We start from the raw sequence: 12,969 nt of genomic DNA, 5'->3' as shown, positions 1-12,969 counted from the left end.
ATCAGGACCCATTTAATGACTTAAATATAATTGTCATTATTGTAACTACTATGGAATCCTTTATTGTGATTGGTTGCTGAGCCCTGTATGAAATTGGACCCGAGAAAGGGGGGGGGGAGCTATCTGTATTTCTAAAAAAAACACTGCTACTTTTGTGATTTTAGCAATGAGAATCATGCATATTTTACTGTGGTATGGGTGTAAACTTTTCAGTCTTTCCCCTTTTTTTCAGATCGCAATCAAGCATGCTCGTATTTCCTCTATCCTCGATGAGTATGACTTACAAGAGGTAAGTGATTCTTAAATTTAATGAGAAACTTATGAAATGAGTTAACATTAGTATTATTGCATGTAATGGTCAAATACAGTTGGCATTCCATAGATGCCTTGTATGACACTCTGCTACTAAAGATTGACTTAGATCAATATATCAGTTATTTCCTTTATTTCCTGTCTTGTTTTGTACTTCTATGATTATCTAAAGTTGTGGTTTAACTATGGATAGCCAATTGTGATACTGACCTCTCAACAGCAGAGGTTAATTTCGTCAGTACATGTACCGGTAGGCTTGGATTCTGAACTTGGGTTTAAATTAAACCCTGGTTTAAAGTTGTGGCTTAACGATGGAAAGCTAATTGGGGCACAATTCCTAACAGTACACATCCAATTTATTATTAACTCATTCAACACACTTGAATTGTCCATAACTGTCTGGGAATGATATCTGAAGTATTTTGAAGTATTTCCTTCATTATCAAAGCAAAAGAAAATAAAATAGAAACATAAGAAATATACAATATAAACAGACTATTTGGCTCTCCATAATTTTAGCAGAGAGTTAAACCATGGTCTAATTTAAACATGACTTCAAAATACAGGCCTTGGGTGTCCAATTCATTCATGACTGTCTAGGAATAAACCGAAAGGGCTTTCCCCCCACCATTATAACATGTGGAAAAAATTAAGTTCAGAAATATACCAATTTGACCAAATGTTGACATTTTCATCTTCCCATAATTTTGGCACAGAGTTGCCTAAGTTGAACTGTACTTCAGAATATGGACCATATTATCTTTTCTTGCAGGATATTGGTCTAGGTTCCTACTCTGTGTGTAAGAGGTGTACGCACAAAGCCACTGGACAGGACTATGCAGTAAAGATCATTGAAAAGAATGCCAAGGACATCAGGGAGGAGATTGAAATCTTACTTAGATACGGTCACCATAGCAACATTATTACATTGAGAGATGTAAGTTGTTTCTAGCTTTGCATTGAGGACCGGAAAAATATTAAATGGAAGAAGGATATTTTTAGCTGGACAGTTTGCAGACATTGAAAGTGAGAGGCTTAAATGATCAGTGAGAGATGTCAGGGTTTGACAATTGTAGAATGGCATGATCTCTATAAAAGTCAAGAGAGAAGGAGAGAGAATAGAGACACAGAGAGAAGTGGATGAGGCGACAATAAAGGTCATATGTTCATTGATTACATATAGCAAAACTGGTACTTGTGTTTCCTACCAGATTTAATCATCTTTATTTCAGGTATTTGATGAGATGCTGTTGATATAATAAGTCACTAATGTTGACTTGTGCGATGTAATGAAAATCTCAATATGAAATTGTCTGAGAACACAACTCTTCATGCTCCTGCTGTTTGATAGTCAAACAACCTCTAGTAGTCTTTAGTAATAAGTGCATTTATTAAAAGATGTTTCTTTGTCCATTTCTTAGGTATTCGATGATGGTAAAAATGTGTACATGGTAATGGAGTTAATGCGAGGTGGAGAACTCTTAGACAGGTTGCTCAAGCAGAAGTTTCTATCAGAGCGGGAAGCATGTGAGATCATGTTAACGGTCACAAAGACGGTTGATTTCCTTCATCAACAAAGGGTAAGTTTCATTATAACCCTAACCCTGTGCTATGGCTCAAGCATTATTGCTTATATTTACATTTTAAAAAATCTTATTATTATACTTTGTACTCACAATATTTTACCTACGTTTGAATTCTGTTATATCTGCTGTATTATGATATTGTCTCATGGAAATGTATTTTGTTATATCATATTCTAATTTGTGAACAAATTTTCGGAATTACTCCTATGTGGTTATGAAAATATTCTATGTGTTATAAATTTATTTGAATTATACAATAAATGCAGAAACTCCTGCAAAAATAGGTAAATAAGACTTCATCTGTATTGGTGTAACAAATGTTCAATTTTTTTCCCCCAGGTTGTTCATTGTTTTTCAAAGCCCAATAATATCTTGCACATAACATTTTGTTGTTTTCCTAGGTTATACATAATTGATTTTTGCTTTGCTAGACAAACGAGAGCTGATAATGATGATGAAGCATAAATCATTTCAATTCAATTGAATTTATTCATAATGTACCGGTACTAAAGATAATGATATTTCTGCATACATGTATTTTGAATAAAACATTCCATTGTTTTTTCTAGGTTGTACATCGTGATTTAAAGCCTAGTAATATCTTATATGCTGACGAGAACTACTCACCCAGCTCATTGAGGATAGCTGACTTTGGCTTTGCTAAACAAATGAGAGCTGACAATGGTATGCTGATGACACCGTGTTACACAGCCAACTTTGTAGCTCCGGAGGTGAGTGTAGTTTTTTATAGGAGCCTCAAGGGTCTTATAGTGAACATCTAGGGTGCATATCATGAAGTGTTGTGTCTTTTATTTTCACTGACTAATTTGATTTTGGCCAATCAGAGACAAGGATATTTTATTATATTTTGTTGGTGATTTAAACTCTTCATGAAATACTATTGTGTTTTTAGTCTAGAAATTGCCAAGAAATAAGTTTTGAATCGAATGTTTCATTGAAGCATCTTGTAAGTGATTTTCACTGACTACTTTGATCTGAGCCAATCGGATGCAAGAATTTCAGTAGCTTATAACATTTGGCGTTGAAAAATCACTGTTTGTTTCATGAAATGCCCCCGCTGTGTATTCAAACCTATTTAAGATCCCTTAAAGGTCAAGTCCACCTTAGAAAAATGTTGATTTGAATAAATAGAGAAAAATCAAACAAGCATTATGCTGAAAATTTCATCAAAATCGGATGTAAAATAAGAAAGCTATGACATTTTAAAGTTTAACTTATTTTTCACAAAGTAGTGATATGCACAACTCGGTGACATGCAAATGAGACAGTCGATGATGTCACTCACTATTTTTTCAGTTTTGTATTGTTTGAATTATACAATATTTCAGTTTTTATAGATTTGACAATAAGGACCAACTTGATTGAACCATATAGTATTAAACATTGATAATTGCACATGTTCAGGGAGGAATTAATTGCCGTTTCACACGAACACGGAGAAAATGGGAATATTTCATATTTCACATAATAAAATAAAGAAATAGTGAGTCTTCTCATTTGCATACCGACAAGGATGTGGATATAACTGTTTGTGAAATTAAGCGAAATCTTAACATGCCATAACTTTATTATTTTACATCCGATTTTGATGACATTTTCAGTGTTATGCTTGTTAGATTTTTCTCTTTTTATTTGAATCACCTATTTTTGGGGTGGATTTGCCCTTTAAGTTTTATTGTTTTGTTCAAGCAACCATTTTGTACCCTATAATCGTGGGTTTCAATGTTTACAGTCTCGAGAATGTTTGCATTGGTACTAAAGTAAAAAAGATTCCTTCAAAACTGAAAAGCGATAACCTGTAGAGTGAGTTTTGAAACTGATAATGCACAAACATATAATGTATGGGAACAAACACAAACTAACCTGCATAATTGGGTGATTTCAAGTCTGGTGTTGGCATTGGTGTTGGTGTTAGTGTTGGAATATGGATTGCTTCCCCTAGCTCCAAAATCTATTCTGAGTTTGTAAAACTGATCCAGATTACATTATTGACATCTCAACAACTAGTGAGTGACTTTTCAGGACCATCTTAATGTTATGTTTTGTGTTATACTCATGTAAAAACTGACCTAACACCAACACCAATAGGTCAACACTGAACTTGAAATCACCCATCCCCATGATATGATGAGAATTCTATTTGAATAGCAATTTTTTTTTCAGTTGACCTTGTTTCTGTAATATCCTGCAATATGAAAAGAATTTGAAATCTCATTTTTATTATCTGTATGATCTTTGTTGCTATAACAGGTGCTGAAGAAGCAAGGTTACGATGCAGCGTGCGATATCTGGAGTTTAGGTGTAATACTCTATACTATGTTAGCAGGGTATGTTCTCAGCAATTTTATTTCAATGAAATAATTTTGATGATTATTCGATCATCTTTTGCTCTCTAATTTGGCAATATTGATATTTTTCTTTCATGCTACATTATTCATTTTAATTTCAATGTATTCAGAATAGATAGAGGTAATGAGTAAAAGGGTATGTTTTTACTAGTTAACAATCTATGAGTTTGGATGTGAAAACAGAGATTTTGAGGCTGAAAGATAAATGAAAGTGGTTGAGTAAACACTGATTCCATGAGAAAATCTGTAAACCAAGGTTGATTGTCACTCTACCAGAGAATACATGTAGATCTGGTACAGTTGCATAAACTGAACTTTGTAAAATCATGAAATCTAAGCTGAAAAACAGTGAAGATCTCCAACACAGATAGATACACGTGGGACAGAGTATTGTTATTGCTTTACCCAACATCCGAGTGGAATACCATGCTTATTTCGCTAATTTCTCAGTAATTACACAATTTCTTCCAGAATCATTTGGCACATATTTTCTTTTTATTAATTAAATACTATACAGACACTTGGGTACTCAAGTTATTGGATTCTGTACAAGCTCATTTTGAATTCATTACAACTGGCATTTATTTCAGTCATGTTGCAAGAAACTTTAGTTGATATAACAATGAAATAAAAAAGATTGATAAGTTGGCTAGGGATGCTCGTCTCTACATTTAACTGTTGAGGCTTTTTTTTTACTCTTGTCATGTCAGGTTCACACCATTTGTACATAAGCCTGATGACTCAAGTAAGGTAATACTAGCCAGGATACAGGAAGGTAAATACCTCACTATGGATGGTGGAAACTGGGACAACATCTCAGATAGAGCTAAGGTAAGGAGAAATAAGGGCCCTGTCTCACAAAGAGACGCGATTGATCTGATCAGTCCCAACTATGGAAATTGATTTTTCAGTTTATCAATTCAATTTTCAAGTTCACTTGCAATTTCAATTTTGTTTTAATTTCTTTTGTCAGTTTTCAGTCTTTCAATTTCAGTTGCAATTTGAGATTTCAGTTTCATTTCTCTTTTCTTTTCAATTGAAATTTCAATTTCCTTTTTATTTTCAATTTCTTTTCATTTACAACTTCAAATTCTTTTCTGTTTCAATTCATGTATTCTCAATTTCAGTATCAATATCTATTTTCAATCTCTGTCTCACTTTCTTTTTCATTTTAATTTTCAATTTTTCATGTTTCCGATTTCAATTTTATTTTTTCTTTGAATTATCAGTAACATTTTCAATTTTGATTTCAATATTAATTCAATTTCAATTTTATTCGTAATTTCAAGTTCCCTTTTATATTCAGTTTCAATTTTATTTTCAATTTCAATTCAATAACTCTATTTATCCTGACCTTGTTGTAGGACCTGATCTCAAGGATGCTTCATGTGGATCCATTCCAGAGACCTAGCACCAAACAAGTATTACAACATACATGGTTTCAGAGGATTGATCTACTCTCAGAACTCAAACTCAAACCACCAGAATCAACTTTAGTCAAGGTAATTCATACACCATTGTTAGTAATAACTAGTTCCCCACTCTCAGGATTCACACCACGATTAAAACTGTGGTCTCAATCGTGGAGTAATCGTAGTGATGGTATCAGGTCATATCAGGGCCCTGTTGTACAAAGAGTTACGATTGATCCGATCAATCGTAACTCTATGGAAATCCATCAGTGTCATAATTTTTGTTCTACGGAAAATTTGCACAATGTCCTTTTTATGCAAAGAGAAGCGCAGTGAATTTTCAAGAAAACAATGAATGCATGAATATACATCACAGCTAGGAAATATTTTGAACAAACATGCATAATAGATGTTGACGTTGCTGGCCATCCATAGTTGCGATTGATCGGATCAGACATAACTCTTTGTGCAACAGGGCCCAGGGCCCCGTCTTACAAAGAGTTGCGATTGATCTGATCAACCACAACCATGGAAAGCCAGCAACGTCAGCATCTATTAGGCATGTTTGTTTGTTTGAAATATTTTCTGAATATGTATATTCACACATTGTTTTCTTGAAAATTCAGTGGGTTTTTCTTGGCTTGCAAAGGACATTGTTCAAATTCTGTAGAATATATTATGACAATGATGGATTTCCATAGAATTGAGTGATGAGATCAATCTTAATTATTTACGATCAATCCAATCAATCGTAACTATGGAAATCCATCAGTTTTATAATTTCTTCTACAGGAAATTTGTAAAATGTCCTTTGGAAATAAAGGAGAGCATACCAAATTGTCAAGAAATCAATGAATTTATGGATATACATTCATATCTAGAATTTTTTTTTGAACAAACATGCATTTTATATGTTGACTTTGCTGGCCGTCCATAGTTACGATTGATCGGATCAATCGCAATTCTTTGTGAGATGGGGGCCCAGATAGTATCAAGTCATATTACATCAGTTGGTGGCTCTCTTATTGCTTGTAGAAATTTGTTTCAGTTACAAAAGGCCAGTTGTGGCGTTTGTAATGGATCACATAACAGAGAGAACGAGGCCTGACAGATATTGTACATCACCCAGAATAGATCTAGTTTTGTGACCATTGGCTTGTTCTCCCTCAAGGTCCTTGATATGATGATAACTGGGCAATTCCATAAGATAACCATCCTTTTGGGGAGTCCATCTCTCCATGGACTACTCAAGCGATGATATCTTGAGAGCATTACACTTTTTCATACAAATTGTAAAAAAAGAGACAAATCATTTTGTCACATGTATGGTGGGTCGGATGTACTGCATCACACTTCTACCCAAGATAATATACGAAGCATCTAAAAGTTACGTTCATGGTCACTTGGAAATTAATTCTGATGCAAGCCACATCTATCAATCCATTTAATCACATTGGGGGGGAGGGTGGGGGTGTTGTACTGGTTTTTGGCCCAAACAGATTCAATTTTGACCAGTTGCACAAATTCTTTGTACACCTTTTTGGAATAAAACATCTTTCTATACTCTTATCTTGCAGTCTGCAGTGAAGGCTACTTTCAAAGCTCTCAACCAAGCACAAGCGGAACAGGGCCCCTTAGAACCGGTAACGGCTTCCGGTCTCGCTCAGAGAAGAAAACTTAAAAAACTCAGCTCAACTACCATCTAAATTCTACTTCCTACTAGTTGATTGGGGCAGCTTATTGTCACCAGTATGTCATATTCCCAGATAATCCAACATCACGGTGGTATGTCATAAAATTGATTGTAAAGTTACAGACGACTCTACGCACAACTGGAACATGTTCTTAGCTGCGGAGTCAGCTACATAGGGATGTATCATTTACCAGAAAAAGGGTCACCAGGCGTGCATAAAGGTCATTTGTAATTTACAAACAGCTTTATGACATGGTCCCCAGTATGGCTAAAACAAATGATGCAATTCTGGTCGATGTGATTCTTGGGTAATTCAACATTATATATAAAATCATCAATGTATTTCCAGGTCATCTGACATCACTTTGGCCAAAACCATCCTTGTACTCTTTGTTATTCCCAGAATATCTAACACCAGTGTGGCTTTAACCAGTGGCGGACCGTGACCCGGAGGAGACAAAGCATTGGAGGGGCACTGTATTGTTTGTGAACAATGCTGTGCCCCTCCAATGCTTTGTCTCCTCCTGGTCTTGGTCCGCCACTGGCTGTAACCATCAACAAGCAACTTATTATTCTAATTTCTACATTATATATCTAACACTGATATGGTTAAAACTCTTTGTAAGACGGGGCCCTGGTCGGGATGTGAAATCCAAATGAATGTAGTAGGCCTGCGCCTAATGTTAAATTCTGGAAACTCATGCTGGACTGCTTGCTGGGGAGTGGAGTAGGTGCATACGTTGTGTGATATTCAGACGGCTTTATAAATAAGAGAAATCAGGGAAATATTTCAGTGAATGATGTAGTAACTAATTATGAGTGAGTAAATCAAAGACAAATGTGGTAAATATGTACCTCATGAACTGGTTTTCAGTGATCTCTGCATCATGCTACCTTATTATCTCGTGCAAACACTCATATAACGGAGCTGCAAAATGTAAAACAGATGAAACAGTGGAATGAAATTTGAGCCAAATTAGGCCTAGTCATTTTATATTTCCACAGTCTTAGTGTTATTAAAAGTCTTAATATTCAATCTGGGAATAACAATATGATTTTCACCATTGTCATTTTGTGATCCATGCCCTTTTCACTTCCCTATTTTTGCCATGAGCTTCTTATTTCAAACAACCCCATATGTAATTCTCCATTCTGCTATTAAAAAAATATAAATGTAAAATAAAAATTCATGGTATATTTTTCAAAATTAATATACCTGTTAATTAATGTTTAATAATGCCAAATTGAATTCTTTCTAATCATCTGAAATACTAAGCCGATTACATTTTATACAGACATTTCTATTAAAGAGTAATATCCCAGTTTTCATTTTTTTCCCCTTTGTTTTACAACGAGGCTCCACATCAGTGCATTACTTTGTAGGAATGTCCATGGAATGAAATTTAAGACGCAAGTTTCAATAGTCTGTAACCAAATACAACGTGTGTCCTTCCGCAAAAAAGAAGTTGAAGGAGAAGAAAGTGTCATCATGGCGTGAGAGTCAGTAACCCTCGTAAGATGGAAAAAGCTGCTGAAAAATGGTGATATTTCTTCAAACATTTTACAAATAGCTTATAAAAGGAACACATTCAACCCTGGAGCAGTCACTGACTAGCTATTGAGATTTTACAATTACATTTTAAACAAAAGGTGTTTACTGAGGAGTGGTCTTTATAACGTAACTTTATGAAGAACTTTGTGAAATAATCACCTACTCTCCAAGAAAACTTCTTTCAAGTCATTAAAGCATTAATATTATTTAGCAGATGGGGTCTCAAAAGTGTATGTACTTGCTTGCTTCAGTGAGAAAACTTATACAAGGGGTAAAAATGAAGTCTTAAATACCAGATTACAGGTTCTTAAAGACAGGTGATATCTACATGTATATCAGATTTAGCATCCGTATCTGGGTTATGCCAGTACATCTATGATCAAACAGAATATGATATTGTATAAGAAATTAATGCTTCTAAATCATGTAAAAAGTGTACATTGATGTTTGATATTTTCCATTTTATATTCAATCATGAACTAGCTAGTTGATTTTTTTATGGATAAGAAACATATAACCGAATGCTTTTTCTCTCGTAGTGTTGGGTTTGTAGTCCTATGAGTAGGCCTTTATTGGGGGATGCTCATTGTAAAGTATGTATGAAACACTGCTTGATATTCAAACTGCCTTACTTTAGACTATCGTTGAGAACATACAGCAAATTTGATGGATTAAAATAGAGTTTGGGTATTGTAACTTCCACGCAGCTTATTTACACAGTAATTTTTATGCTGTTATTTCTTTTACTAATAAAATACAATACCATCTTTCTCGATTAAAAAGTATTGTGTATTAGTCACATAGTGAAGCTGAAGGTCATTTGAAGGTTATTTGAAGGCCATTCAGGTGGATTAGAAAACTGCAAATTTGATTAAAAATTGATTTATGCAAATACGTTTAAACTTCCCTATATGTTAAAATTTGAGTACATTTGGTTTTTGCTGTACAAATTGTGTATGTAATGTCCATGTAATCTGATTGTGAATTCCCGATATATTTCATGTTGATTTTATTATATAGGGATTTGCAATCCTGCATTATTGTATTGGCTAAATTGACATATGTAGAAAAATTTGAATTCTTATTTCAAAAAAAAAAAATTATCACATATGAAAAAGCACTAATGCAAACTATATTTTTCTTGATAAAAAGATAATTGGTCATACGTTAAGAGAAATCAGGATTTACGGCGCATCCCAGAAAGTAATGAAACCATACAAGAACCATACAAAAAAACGTTAAACTTTAGCACAGCTCCGTGAAACTGACCCTTGCAACCTTTGTTTGGGTAACACCTCAGTAAGACAAGCCCTGCTTTCAGATAAACCAGCTGATTGTTGTATCAAATGGTGCATACGTATGATACAATAAGTGAATATAAATGATCCAGGTACCGGTACATTGACCTAGCCAGAGCTGCCAACTTGTACCGATGGTTCCATGCAAATTACCGATTTCCAAGTTCCAGTTTTAGGTGTTATCCAAGAGACTTTCTTCGAAAATACAGATTTCCTCATCGGAATACTGAATTTCAGCTTTTAAAATACTGAAATGTTCTTGTTCATGTTGGCAGCACTGCCTATCAATATTTTGCCTATATTGAAACAACTTGTCAATTTATGAGTAATCAAGATTACAAATATCCTGTAGGCAAACCTAATGGTTGATATTCACTTGGCCTACAAGCAGTTGGTCTCCTTCTCAGGTAGTCTAATACCACATGGACTAAACCCACTTGGTCTAATTGCAGTTTGGTCATCACCGCATTTGGTCTAATACCCACTTAGGCTAATTCTCTTTTAGTCTAATGCTCAGTTGTCTATTTTCCACTTCATGTACTTACAATTTTTTTTAAACTTATGAACCAAATAAATAAACCCTATAGATTAAGTGGTATTAGACCAAGAGGATATTGGATGAAGTGTGTAAAGGGTAACTGGAAATTAGACAAAACGGTTAATAGGCTAAATGGCAATTAGACCAAATTGTTAGTAGATAAACTGGTTGAAGGTGAAGTAGGGATTTGTTCATGTGGAATGAGACCAAACGGACAAAAGACAAGCGAGCGAAGACGATCCAGCAAATTATCATCCATGCGATATGTGGACTCTCTGGGCCTCGTAAGATGAAGCAAAATGATTGATCAGGAAGATGATTTCTAAGATTGATTGCATTGATTTTGTATGATCAATCCTAAAAGTTATCTCTACAAGCAATTGCTAGTCTTTATGTTACAGTCCCCTGGAGCCCGTAACACAAAGCTTAGCAATGATCGTAGAACATTTTTCTACAATTGGTTGGATAGACTATAATGTACAATCATTTGTGAAAATCGAGCGTACGTTTAATCGCTAACCTTTGTGTTAGTCTCCTTGTGTGTCGAAAAGTGGGTTTATGCATCATGAATGTCAGGAAAATATGTACCTTTCATTGATTTTAATGTTCAAATGTATTAAAAAGTTTGATTTTTTGTATATTGTACATCGCCAAAGTAATCAACCGTGTGTGGCACTTTGTACAAAGGGATGTGCCAAGTTTATACCATTTTGTTGTACGCATGTTCTTACGATATTGCAATAATTCATGATTCAGAGAAAACAGAATTGGTCGGTTGTTCCCATTTAATAGTTCTCAATTATTTCTTAATCTAGGGAGTGTATTTTCATGAAGCAACTTGTAGATGATTTTCACCGACAAATTTGTTCTTAGCCAATGAAATCAAAGGATTTCATTAGCTTTTTGCATTTAGTCAGTGAAAGTCACTATATCAGCTGATCGCAGGGAAGTTGTAGAAACGGATAATGGAGGTTTAAAACTTGTAAGATATTTGTTTACTTTTCAATCTTAGTACTTGTAGAACTTAAAACTACCTCTGACTCTTGTGATGTTATTTTGTAGGGAGTTTGGGGCGTTTCCAAAGCGACTATTCTGGTTTTCCCTTAAAAAATTTACCCTTCTCTGTTTTTTGGGGAAAGTTTGTATGACCAAAGTTTATTGAGGTATTTTAAATGTTATTACTAACATCTGTAATCGTCTGTTTGTATAATTTGTATATTGATCAAGAATATTAATCTGAATTTATTTTCAAAGATTTGTGTGTTTCTAATTACAGTGGACAAGGCATGAGAGAATTAATGATAAAGGCTTAAAATGTTAGGCGAGACATGATGAAGAGATATGGAAATGATATGCCCTTTTATAGAATAGTTATTAGAAATAATGAAATCTGGTCTAATGATCATCCAACCATATTAAGAACATTAAATATGACATTTGCTATGCTGAATTGTTAGAAAAATGCTTAAAGCTCCATAACTTGTGTACATTCTGAAATTAATGAGGAATGTTTTGTTGCGTAGACATGTGTAATGTGGATTAAACTTTCATATGTTATGATTTTCCAAAAATATATATTTTTCTTTATATCTTCCAGTTACAATATGGATATCAGAATTTCTTTTAAATGACAATGTAGAGTTTCTTTCATTTCATTTTGTATAAAAAAGAACAACAGTACTGATCTAATACTGTTTGTATACATGTCAGATGGTTCAAGGAATTATGTGCCTTCTAAATATTAAATATTGTGAAATGGCACAAGGAACACAGTATTGTCATTGTCTGCTTGTATCATTTAACTCGTGACGAGTGAAGGAGTTGAGTTTGATCGGTGCTAAAATCGTAATTTCTTTTATTTATTCTCCATTATCTTTTCCTTCTACTTCACCAAAAAATATATTTTGGTCTTTTCTTTCTTTGCTCCTGTTTATTGGTGGTGATGAATTAGGGATGGTGATGAAGATGATGGTGGCAGTGATAATTGTTTTGATAATGGTGATGTTAGCGAGAATGATGGTGATGATGAAAATTGTGGTGTAGACTGAGATGATTGTAGTCACTGGCGGATCCAGGGTGGGGGGGGGGACTTAGCTGGCCTGTGTGCCCCCCCCCCCGCACTTCTGAGATCAGAATCAAAATTTATAATGTAAAAATACCTTTTTACCCAAGTGAGCCTTCCTTTTTGAAAGTGAGGACTTTTTTTTTA

General features: G+C 34.4%; 1 protein-coding gene across 2 annotated transcripts in view; it reads left to right on the top strand.

Moving 5' to 3' along the window:
• Positions 1–9,802, top strand: part of LOC121413723 (ribosomal protein S6 kinase alpha-3-like) — a 55,752-nt gene extending 45,950 nt beyond the window's left edge. For both annotated transcript variants that reach the window (XM_041606647.1, XM_041606648.1), the window contains 8 exons: positions 233–289; positions 1,085–1,249; positions 1,734–1,892; positions 2,468–2,629; positions 4,170–4,246; positions 4,978–5,098; positions 5,632–5,769; positions 7,257–9,802. In XM_041606647.1, the coding sequence (XP_041462581.1) occupies positions 233–289; positions 1,085–1,249; positions 1,734–1,892; positions 2,468–2,629; positions 4,170–4,246; positions 4,978–5,098; positions 5,632–5,769; positions 7,257–7,385 (1,008 nt within the window). In that variant the 3' untranslated portion in view covers positions 7,386–9,802. The remainder of the gene's footprint in view (positions 1–232; positions 290–1,084; positions 1,250–1,733; positions 1,893–2,467; positions 2,630–4,169; positions 4,247–4,977; positions 5,099–5,631; positions 5,770–7,256) is intronic.
• The last annotated feature ends 3,167 nt before the right edge of the window (positions 9,803–12,969 follow it).

Source organism: Lytechinus variegatus, chromosome 4 (assembly GCF_018143015.1).
Source record: "Lytechinus variegatus isolate NC3 chromosome 4, Lvar_3.0, whole genome shotgun sequence".
Lineage (NCBI taxonomy): Eukaryota > Metazoa > Echinodermata > Echinoidea > Temnopleuroida > Toxopneustidae > Lytechinus > Lytechinus variegatus.
This window is presented reverse-complemented; position numbering and strand designations above follow the sequence as displayed.